The 11,956-nt window shown below is 40.4% G+C and overlaps 1 protein-coding gene across 1 annotated transcript in view; it reads right to left on the minus strand.

The window, feature by feature from the left end:
* Positions 1-229: 229 nt before the first annotated feature.
* The window catches only part of NGRN (neugrin, neurite outgrowth associated), a 17,031-nt gene continuing 5,304 nt past the window's right edge, over positions 230-11,956 (minus strand). The window contains exons 4-6 of the mRNA XM_006885215.1: positions 11,512-11,533; positions 11,001-11,031; positions 230-325 (exon numbers count right to left, since the gene is read on the minus strand). Coding sequence (XP_006885277.1) covers positions 230-325; positions 11,001-11,031; positions 11,512-11,533 — 149 coding nt within the window. The remainder of the gene's footprint in view (positions 326-11,000; positions 11,032-11,511; positions 11,534-11,956) is intronic.

Raw genomic sequence — 11,956 nt, forward strand, 5'->3', positions numbered from 1 at the left:
AAGCCGGCAGCAGCCCAGGGTTAAGCAAAGCGAGACAATTTTTCAGATTTAGACACGGACTCCCAAGAAATCCTCGCTCCTCAGCTGTGAACAAATAATGAATGATAGCTTCCTGGTCAGACCGTAGCAGCCTCGGAGAACCTCTGTCTCTGCAGTCGCCGTGCCCGGCTCTGTCCCCTCCTTGCCTGACCTGTCCCCCCGCAGGATTTCGGTCTACACCACACAGACCTCACCGAATGAGAGCAGCACCCCGCCTTCTATCAAAAAGGGAAGCCACTTCCGAGAACTCCCGGAAGCTCAGCGGCCCCGGAAAGGCGACGGCATCCTGGAAGGGACAATTACAAACTGGAGGCAGCGCGTCTAATTTCCGCTCTCCTTCTTGGCCTTGGACGATCTTTCCTATGACAAAATTATTATGCTTTAAATTAAAGCTTAATGATACACCTAATTCTCTTAGCTTTCCTAGGGGGGGGGAATTTGGACACTTGCTCCATTCTCAAAAACTTAGGGAAATGGATGAAACCGACTCGGAGCCCTGAAGGTCACTGATCACTGGGGACTTTGTCTGCCAGTCAAAGCAACTCCACAAATCAGCGACGAGCTAAGCCGTCCCAGCTTTTGAAGCAGGCCAGAGGGGTGACACTAGACGGAAGCGTAGGGGGCGGGCGGCAGGCGCGTTAGGAGCCAATAGGAGCAGCTCTTTGACGCCCTTCATGGGAAAAATGGATGAGCTGGCATATTCGTGTAATAGAAATAACTGAATCAGGGAGATCAGCCAGACACAAAGGTATATACTTATAATGACATTTGTATGAAGTTCTAGAACAGGATATTTATAAAAAAATCAGAAAAGTGATTGTTTTGGGGGACAGGAATTGGCTGGGCGGAGAAAAGAGGGAAGTTTCAGGGAATGGCTAGGATATATATGTATATCTATCTTATTTCACAACTCTGTGAGCGGGCTAGAACACTTTTGAAAGGTATCATGGACGCATCAGACTGCTTATACCTGAATTCGCTGATTAACCATGGCATTTTATCATCTGGTGAGATGCACATTGAAGAGTATCAACTATTGCCAAAATTAAACCAAATCAAACGTCAAGATTTCTAGAAATATAGACGATTTCTAGAAATATAGAGATGGGTTACAGGAACATGTTTTAAAATACTTCAAAGGGATGAAACCAGTCAAATAAAAAATGTAAGAAATTATGTAGGACAAATGACATGTCTACTTAACATTAATGACAAGGTGGAAAAATAGGATAAATCATTTTAAAATCAAGAAAAATTAGAAACGTATAAACAAGTGCAGTGTGTGGATCTTGTTTAGATTCTAGTTCAAGAAGTTAGCTATAAAATTCTTTTATTAAATGAGCAAAGAACACTGCCAGGTTAATATCCAATAAAGAAATGACAAAAAATATCAAGGTATAATAAATGCTTGTTTTGTTATGTCTGCTAAAAAGAAGTCCTTGACTCTTTTTAATTTTTATTTTAGAGTTTACAAATCATATTAGTTTTTAATTCATATACATTTTGTTTTATAGCATTATAATTACAATTTCATTTATCATTCATCATGTCTTGTTTCATAACATTGTAATTGCAATTTCCTTGGATCATTCACACTCATTTGTAAAAATTTTTTTTATTCATTGTTGTAACTTAACTCTTTTTATAAAAAATTATTTTGCACCTTAACTCTTTTTTTTTCCACCTTAACTCTTAAAGATACATAATAAAGTATCTGCAGATGAAATAATGGGATGTCGAGGTGGTTTTTTTTTTTAAATCCAAGTAGGGAAATGAAAAGCAGGTATGAATGACTGGTAAAAAAAGATGGGTTATTCGTTGATAAAATTTGGTGATGTTAAGCAGGTATGTCACCTTGATTGCACATGATTCTCTGATCTGGTAATTATGATGTAGCCTCATATAATGCAATCACCTTCACCATGAGATCTGCTATGAGCAGCCAATCAATTGAATGAATGAATGGAAATTTAAAAAAAAAATGTTCAAACCTGTTAATACCAAATGAAGTATACATTTTCTTCTTTTTATAAAAAAATATGGAATGCTTAAGGGAGCTCTGGTGGCCTAGTGTCAAGAAGCTGCACTGCAATCCCAGAGATATACAGTTTGAATCCACCAGATGCTTTGCTGGAGAAGGAGGGGCAATCTCCTCTTGTGCTAATCTTCTCTGTTACTGTTCCAGTTTTAGTTATGTGCTGCCGAAGCAAGCACAAAGTATACATTTTTTAAAAAAAATAATTGGCCTGACATATATATGTTTTGTGCCATTGAGTTGCCAAAGTGTAATAGTTCTGAACCCTGCCCTATCCTGAGCCATTCTCACTGACTCTGACACACCTACCTCAGTTATACCCTGACAAAACTAGTGTACTTTTTCCTTGATTTAAATCATGTAGCTGGATCAACTCCTCTGCCCATTGGTTCTTTGGATGTGAGCCAGCAGGCTGGCACATTGCTTGCTGCCATATTGCATGGTTTGAACAGCTTCTGAAGCCAGCACCCTGACCTGTCGATCTTGGATTTGGTTCTTTGAAATTATCCTGTTACTTGACATCTGACCACATAGGTGACTTAGAAGTACCTGGAAGTATGTACACCATTTCTTTGAGATAAATCCATCTCTCTAATGAGTTTCTTCTGTAGAGAACCCAGGAATGCATTAGCATTATAATGGTCTACTTTTGTATGTTTAAAAAGCTTTATAATACAAAGCTAAACAAAAAGCCAAAAAAGCTTTTCATGCCTAAATTGAGTTGGAGTTATCTAGTATTTTTATGCTGAGCACCTCCCACTCCATCTTCTGTTACTGTTTTTAGGTGCCATCCTTTCTGCTGCTACCACTCATAGTGATTGTACGTACAACAGAATGAAACCCCATCTAATACTGTGCCATTCTCACCACCTCTTCTCTGCTTAAACATAGTTAGGGTCACTGCCAATCCACCTTACTGAAGGTCTTCCTCTTTTGCTGGCCCTCCACATTTCTAAGCACAATGTCTTTCTTTAGAGACTGGCCTCTCCTATTATCACATCCAGAGTATGTGAAATAAAAGTCTTCCCATTCTCCCATCTAATAAGTATTCTGGCTGCATTTCTTACAAGGCAGATTTGTTTGTTCTTCCAACAGTCCATGGTGTATATTTAATATTCCTTGCCAGTATCACAATTCAAAAGCATCAGTTTTTCTTTAATCTTCCTTATTCAGTGTCTGATTTTCACATGCATATAAGGCACATGAAAATATTATGGCTTGAGTTAAGCACTGCCCTGGCCAGCGGGGACGTCAACACAGACCCTAAAGGAGGGAGAGTGGGGATGAAAAGGGACAAGTGGTGAAAAGAATGGGGACAAGACAGATTCCTGATCAAGTCCCACTTTATTAAAGTTTTTTTCAGGCTTTTATAGGAATTTGCCTAGGTATATTACGTAGGCTGGGTTACTGTGGAAACTCAGCCTCAAGATATCAGTATGCTGCAGGAATGAGGAACACTCCCTAAGACCTTGAATTACAGACACTGAGCTATAGAAAGAAGCAGTTTCCTTGAGACTGGGTAGAGATTCTGAGTGGAACTTATCTCTAGACATGCCAGGCAGGCCTTTATGGAATAGCATTTAGTGAGCAGTATAAAGCAACTTAGACCTTAAGTCAGGAGCTTCAAAAGTGGCACTCTGCAAAGCACACCTTTTCTTTAAAGTGACATCCTTGTTTTGCAGCATTTTAAAGAAATTCTAAGCAGCAGATTTGCCCAATGTAATGCCATTTGATTTCTTCACAGCTGTTTCCATGGGTGCTGATATGGGTACTCGTCAAAGGAAATCCTTGCAGCTTCAATCTTTTCTCCATTTATCATGATGTAGCTTATTGGCCCAGTGGTGAGGATTTTTCTTTTCATGTTGAGATGTAATCCATACTGAAGATTTTGACTTTCATATCACTGTTGATAGCTGCCATCACGTTGATTATGAGTGATCACAATTCTGCTCACAACAGAACAAAACCCTGCCCACTCCTGTGCCCTTCTTGCAGCCATTCCTGTGCTGAGACCATTGCTGCAGACACTATTAATCCATCCTGTTGAGGCTCTTCCTTTTTATTTTTTTTTTTTTTTGCTCTTTACCAAGCATGATTCCCTTCTCCAGGGACTGTTCTTGCCTGATCACAAGTAATGAGGTCAAACATGCCTCTCATACCCTTGTACCTATTGTTGTTATGTTTCATTGGGTTATCTGAGACTTATAGAGGCCCTGTGTACCCTCTAAACCCCGCCCTGTCCTGAGCCAGACTCACTAACTGTGGCACACCTACTCCCATTATCCCAGTAAGGATTCTATCACCTTTAGTTATTGTTCAGCTCTCTGATGCACAGCAAGTAATTGAGAAGACTTTGGCCTAGGTCAGGCATATCTTAGTCTCTAGACTGACATCATTGCTCTTTAGCATTTTGGAGAGGTCTCTGATAGCAGTCTTCCCCAATGCAATCAATCTTTTGATTTCCTGACTGCTAGTGCCAAGAGTGTTGATTGTGGAGTAAAGCAAGCTGAAATTGTTAATAACCTCAATCTCTTCTCCCAGTGGTGAGAATCTTTGTCTTCTTGATGTTGGAGCTTCAATCCTTCAGTCTTTGACCTTCTGCAGCACATGCTTCAAGTCCTCCTCAGTTTCAGCAAGCAAGGTTGCAACAACTGCATAGGTTGTTAATGAGTCTTCCTTCAATCCTGATGCTACATTCCTCCTCACAAAGTCCAGCCTCCTGAATGATTTGTTCTGCATATAGATTGCAAAGATATGGAGACAGTATGCATCCATGATGCACTCCTTTCCTGATTTTGAACAATGTAGTGTTTCCTTGCTCTGTTCTGATGACTCATTCTTGATCCAAGTATAGGTTTTGATGAGCATAATCAAATATCCTGGGATTCCCATTCTTCTCAAAGTTAGCCACCAGTTGTTGTGATCCACACAGTCCAATGCTTCTGCATAGTCATGAAACACAGATAAACGTTCCTTTGCTTTCTGCCAAGATCCATCTGACCTGGACAATAATGTCACTAGTGCCACGGCCTCTTCTAAACCCAGCTTGTATTTGTGTCACTGTACTGTTCTAGTTGTTTTTGGGTAATCTTCAGCAGGATTTTGCTTGCATGTGATGTTAGTGATATTAGTCAATAATTTCTACACTGTCAGGTCACTTTTTTTTTTGCAATAGGAATAAACATGGATGTCTTCTAGTCATTTTTCTAGGTAGTTGTCCTCCAGACTCCTTGACACAGCTGGTGAGCACGTCTTGAGCAATGTCTCTTTGTTGAAATATGTCAATTGGTATTCCATCAATTCCTGAGGTCTTGTTTTTTGCCAGTTCCTTCAGAGCAGCTTAAACTTATTCCTTCATCACCGTTGCTTCTATATCATGTTGTTTCATGAAATTCTTCTGTGTCAACCAGTTCTTTTTAGTTCAGCGACTGTGTATTCCTTCTGAAGGCTATCTGGAAGGTAGGCAACATTACATACTGATGCACTTCCTGGGAGACATTCCAATCAGCCTAGAGTAAGATGGCTGCAGCCAATCAGAAGAGAGCACGACTACCAGCCACATGTGAGCGTTAACACAACCCACCTGAGTGTCCTGAGTGGCTCCATACATGGGAACGCAGAGGGAATCCAATCAGCATCCTCTACAGAGAGCTGACCACCGAATAGCCAGCCTACCTCTAACCTCTGTATATAAAACTTTTGTTGTAGTTTCCCCACATGTGACTTTCCATACCCATGCTGCCTTCCTGTGGCCTGGGGCTGTGGAACTTCACTCAAGAGTTGATAATAAACTCCTTCCTTTCACTTCATCTGGTTCTCCTTTTTTACCTCACATCTTCCATTTTCTTTTAATGCTTCCTGGACCATCCAATATTCTGCCCGTAGCCTGCTTAAGTATTGCAAATCAAGGCTTGAATTTGTTCTTAGTTCCTTCAGCTTAAGAAATGCCAAGCAAGTTCGGTCCTTTTGATTTTCTGACTCCAGCTCCTTGCACATTTCATTGTAATACTTTGCTTTGTCTTCCCTAGCTGCCCTTTGAAATCTTCTGTTCAGCTCCTTAACTTCCTGCTGCCTTCCCTTGACTTTGGCTTCTCAGCCCTCCAGTGTGATTTTCTTGGTCTTTTCTTCCTCCTGTCTTTGTAATGATCTTTTGCTTTCTTTGTGGTTGATATTCTTGATATTCTCCCACAGCTCTTCTGGTCTTTGTTCATTAGTGTTCACGGCTCCAAATATGTCCCCGATTCTTATCAGAGGTATTTAAAGGTACCCTGACATCGATAAATTGTGGGATTTTTATTGATTAAAAAAAAAGTCTGTTCCTGAGATAGTTTTTAAATTTAGCAGGGATAGACTCAAGGTCAAATTTTGTTTCCTGTGGATTTAGCTTTCTTTAGCTTTAGTTTGAACTTGCATATCAGTAGTTGATGGTCTGTTCCACAATCTGCACCTGGACTTGTTGAGCTTCTCCAGTGATCCAAATGTAATCAATTTGATTCCTGGCTAGGTCCACGTGTACAGTCATCACTTGTGTTTCTTATAAAATGGCATTTGCAATTAATAAATCATTGATTGTACAAAGTTTTATCATTCTCTTGCCTTATTTTTTTTTTGTCTTGTGGTGTACCGTCAAATCGGATCCGACTGGCACAATCTCCTCCTTCTCCAGCAGAACATCTCGTGGATTTGAACCACACTCCTTTGGGATTGCAGCACAGATTCCTGCTACTGGGCCACCAGAGCTTGCTGTCTAGCCTCATTTTTGTCACCACGTCCATGTTTTCTGACTACTGATGCTTCCTCTCTGTTTCTAATTTTTGCATTACAGTCGTCCATCATTACTAATGCATGTTGGTTGCATGTTCAATCAATTTCTGACTGCAAAAGTTGGCAGAAATCTTTTATTTCCTTTTCTTTGGCTCTAGGTGTTGGTGCATATACTGAATGATAGTGGTCTTCACTGGACTTCATTATATGCATATGGATATTATCCTGCTGCTCATAATAATTATATTTCAAGATGGATCTATAAATGACCTATTTTTTCTCACCTTTTCATATCTGGCATAATAGATCATACGATTCTCTTATTCAAAATATCCCATGCTAATTCATCTCATTGTGCCAATATCATGTCATTACTTATGTATTCTGTTTCTTAACAATATCCAATTTCCCTACATTCATTCTTCTCACATTCCAGGTTCTAATCCTGTGTTTGCTTACAACTGTTCCTCCACCCCTGTGCCTATTCCTGCCAGTTCTGGCATCAACTGTCCCTCCAATGGCCCTCACTGGATTTTATACTCTATTGCAATGCCCATAGAAAACCATATTCACGTTTAAGGGGCTCATTAGAGAAGTTAACAGGTAAGAACTCAAGTTGGCAACAGGTACAATTCTTCAGTCAGGACAACTTCTCAAAGTTCTTTGACTTTCCGTCTCATGGCTTTAGGTCACTGTTTCAAAGCTCTTAGTACTGATAATTTTGATGCTTCCCTCTACTCCAGCAAGCTTGGGTGAAGACTCCTGGTGTTGAATACATGGAGAAGCAGCCCCAGGTCACCACTGTTTCACATCAGTCCCTGGTTCTCTGCTACTGTTGCTGCTGATCTTGATTCTGGCCTGACTGGCACAGCAATCTCTGTGGCCCAAAAGGATAGATGTGAGCTACATTCTCTGCTGCTTTCTTGCTGATAGTGAAACTATAATTTTCTGTCACTAAACCTTGTCATTTAAACTTGGCAAGACTGACCAATGTCCTCCTCATCAGTAGTAAATACACCTTACTCATGTTTCCACCCACTTATGTGACAGAAAGTCAAAAGGCAATGGGCTACGAATTTGGGACAATAAATCCACTATACTATAATGAGACAGTCTTGTCATTTTTACTTCCAAGGAGTATTGCAAGTGCTGTTCTTTTTTTAAAAAAAAATTTGTGCTTTTTAAAAAAACATTATTTTGTATGTGTATACAGTCAAATCAGACTGGTACAGGAGGAGATTGTCCCTCCTTCTCCAGCAGAGCATCTGGTGGATTTGAACCATGTACCTCTGGGATTGTAGTGCAGCTTCTTGCCACTAGGCCATCAGAGCTCCCTAACAAGTGCAGTTCTTAAAAGGCAGAATTTTGTTGACTCTAACCACCACAGCATGTTCCATTTTCTTTGCAAACATAATTCAAAGGCATCAATCCTTTAACCTTTCTCATTGTTTGGGTTTTGTACACCTATGAGTTGACTGAAAACATCATGGCCTGGACCAGGTGCCAGGAGAATGTGCAAATTATTGAATAATGTCAGTAATATCACTTACATGTAAAATTATGCTGAAGATAATTATGCAGCCATACACTGACAAGGAACTGCCAGAAATTCAAGCTCTATTTTTTTTTAAAAAGGACCCCATATGTCATTGCTGATGTCAGATTGGTTTTGCCTGAAAGTAGATATACTAATAACAAACGTATGTCTGTGTTTTATGGACTATAAAAGGCATTTGACTGTGTGGATCCTAACATATGATAATACTAGGAAGAATGGGAATTCCTGAACACTTAATTGTAGTTATGCATTATCTGTATGTTGTTATGTGCTGCCGAGTCGCTTGCGACTCACAGCGACCCTATGTACAACAGCCCTAAACTCTGCTCTGTCCTGTGCCAATCTCATTGTCTCCGATACACTAATCCCGATTGCCCCAGTCACCAAATCAATCCACCTCCCAGAGGGCCTTCCCCTCCTGCACTTGCCCTCCACCCTCCCAAGCATGAGGTCCTTCAACAAGGATGGTTCCTCCTTACCACATGACCAAAGTATGTCAGATGAAGCCTAAGAATCCTTGCCTCCAAGGAGCAGCCAGATTTAACCCTCTCCAGGATGAATCTGTTTGTTTTCTTAGCAGTCCATGGTACCCTGAGCACTCTTCTCCAACACCAAAGCTCAAAAGCATCAATTCTCCTTCTATCCTCCCTGGTCATTGTCCAGCTCTGATGCATAACATGTGATTACAAAGACCATGGCCTGTACCAGATGCACCTTAGTCTCCAGAGACATACCGTTGCTCTTCAGTACTTTAGAGAGGTCTCTAACAGCAGACTTTCCCATCACAATACGTCTTTTAATTTCCTGACTGCTGATGCCAAGAGTGTTGATTGTGGAGCCAAGCAGACTAAAGCTGTGAACAATCTCAATCTCTTCACCATCCATCCTGATGCTACCAATTGGTCCAGTGGTGAGAATCTTTGTCTTCTTGACATTGAAGGCTGCAGTCCTTGACCCTCTGCAGCAAGTGCATCAGGTCCTCCTCAGTTTCAGCAAGCAGGGTTGTGTCATCTGCATAACACAGATCAGTCCTTAAGTAGGGCAAGGGGATTCAACTGTCTTTGGCTTGAGAGCATGAACTCCTTACCACTAAACACTAGTTGTTACTGGCTGTTGAGGACGACTCACAGCGACCCTATGAACAAATCTGAACCCTGTCCTACCCTGTTACATCTGATACACTTGAGTCCACTGCTCTAGTCACTGTTTCAATCTATTCATTTAGGGTCTTCTGCTATCTCAACTGATCTTCTACCCTTCCAGGCATTATGTTCCTTTCCAAGGAGTAACTCCTAGCAATATGCCCAAAGTATGTGACAAGTTTTGCCATCCTTGCCTCCAAACACTTGTCTGCACTTTTCCCAAACCATTAAAGCTCCCTTATTTTTTTTTAATGGTAAGCTTTTCATAAACACGAAGGGTAGTAAAGGCAAGTCAAATGTCATTCTCTCATAATTGCTATTATCACCAGCATGTAGATGTATGAATTTTGGCTGGCATCTGATCAGACTTGGACATTTATACTGAATCAACATTCAAGTTAAGTGGTGGTTTATTGTTCAAAATGGCTTCCCTACAAAGTCTCCGAGTGAACTGCATCCATCTTTGCTTTCGCCACTTGTGGAGGTTTCAAGGGCAAAACACGAAATCCTAAGTGAACTGCCCTAAAATTAATGACAATAGCACTATTACAGCCACTTTGGGTTCCCCATTCAGGTTGAATCAGGCATCATTTCAGGATGCTCCAGCAGGAAAAGTATGTGAAGTAAAATGAAACAATTAAGGTCTTAGGGCAGATTACTCTCTCTGCACAGTTCTGTTACATTGGCAGTCTTTGTCTTCCTGTACTGCATTGTAGCTCTTTGGCTTTACCTTGGTTACACAAATATCAAGTCAGAAACTTGCCATGACGGACTTTGTTGTCACTCGTTATGGTTAGTGAGCACTTCAGCTTGGACTAAATAAAGCTCTTAGATATCAAGTAGGCACTGGTCATGACCTAATTCAGAAACTAGAGCCAGCCTTGTAAGCAGGTAGGAGTGAACAGTTATTTCGGCTTGGTGACCAGTAGGGGATCCTTAAATGTATCTGTGATCTTTTAATTTTTTAGTATGATTTTTTTGAGGAGGAAATGCTTAGTTTGTATACAAGGAGACTAGCTTATACAGTCCATAAAGTATTTCTACTTCCCATTGCCAAGGAAATATCCCACCTGCTGCTGGAATATAATTAAAGAGAGAAATACACTATGAAATATGTCTTTATTATGAACTGTTGACAACAACTGGAGATTATTTGCTTCTATAATTTTTCAATTTTAAAAAAAATGGCTTCCCTAGCTATTTGATTTTGCCGGTTGGAAATATGCAGTATGTTAGCTTATCCACAGGGAACTGAGTGGCTACAGCAGCAGAACTTGAGAATTTCACCACTAGCAAAGCAGCACCAAGAGAATCAACATGTTTTTGGGGCCAGAGATTGCTGCACCAGTCAGACTAAGGCTTACAGACAGCAGCCATAGCAGAGGCTGAGGTGGCTTTAGCAAACAATACTGACTATACCTTTTGACTTCAATATGGTTTCGTGTGGCCTAAGATGTCATACCTGATTCTGGATCCAGTAGTTAAGATGGGTGCTGGAATGGGTAGAAAAGAGGTGTGGGAAAATGTCTAACCCCATGGGAACTGACTTTGTAGTGGTAATGTTGATGGGGACAATTGCACTTTGTGAAGTTGATAAAGGTCAGAAACAGCCATTTCCACATGGCCCTTGCTCTTCTTACATGGACCATAAGTGTTTTCATTTTATTATCATATCCTTAAATTTTGACTAATTCTTGCTGGTAAATTGTTAATGAGACATGAAAATTCTCACTGGATTATACTGCTTGCTTACGTCCAATTCTACCTAGAAACAAAGTTCTCTACGAGCATCAGTAAATTTTTAAGAATTATGCTAGGAATATTCAATTCCGGATATTTTGTTTTAGAGAATATCAGAATTAGGTTAAAAGTCCCAGTCTGCTATGTTTGATTAGCAACCATGTGGCGTGGGACATAACCAAAAATCTTTCACGCTATTGCATTATTTGTAAGATATTATGTGTTCTGCCCACCTTGTGGCATCCTTACAGAAATCTGGTAAAAATGGTGAAATCAGACAATTTAAGCATTAGGAAGCAGCTGGAGTTTATGCTGAGGACCCAAATGCCTTTCCCTGCTTAGCAATTTTTGTCAAATCTCTGTTCTATATCCCTTTCAGAGACTGAGTAACTAAAGGACTGATCTTTAGCTGACAAAACTCTTACCATTAGGCAGGGTGATCAACAAGGGGAATTTTCTTGGTGATTCCTCTATTCCTTCTATTATTTAATGATTACCCGTCTCACTTTCTGGGTTTCCAGGTAAACCCTCCCATACCAGAAGGCACCAGTAGACTGCTATATTTTACTTTATTTTCCACATAATAGAACTGCTAGTATTCATTAATCAAGGAGGAAATGAAGTGAGAATGCAACATTTAACTTCCTCCAAAACATACATTGCAAATATCACAGAAAC

The sequence above is a fragment of the Elephantulus edwardii genome, unplaced genomic scaffold (genome assembly GCF_000299155.1).
Source record: "Elephantulus edwardii isolate Elephantulus edwardi_28Jun2011 unplaced genomic scaffold, EleEdw1.0 scaffold00041, whole genome shotgun sequence".
NCBI classification, from domain to species: domain Eukaryota; kingdom Metazoa; phylum Chordata; class Mammalia; order Macroscelidea; family Macroscelididae; genus Elephantulus; species Elephantulus edwardii.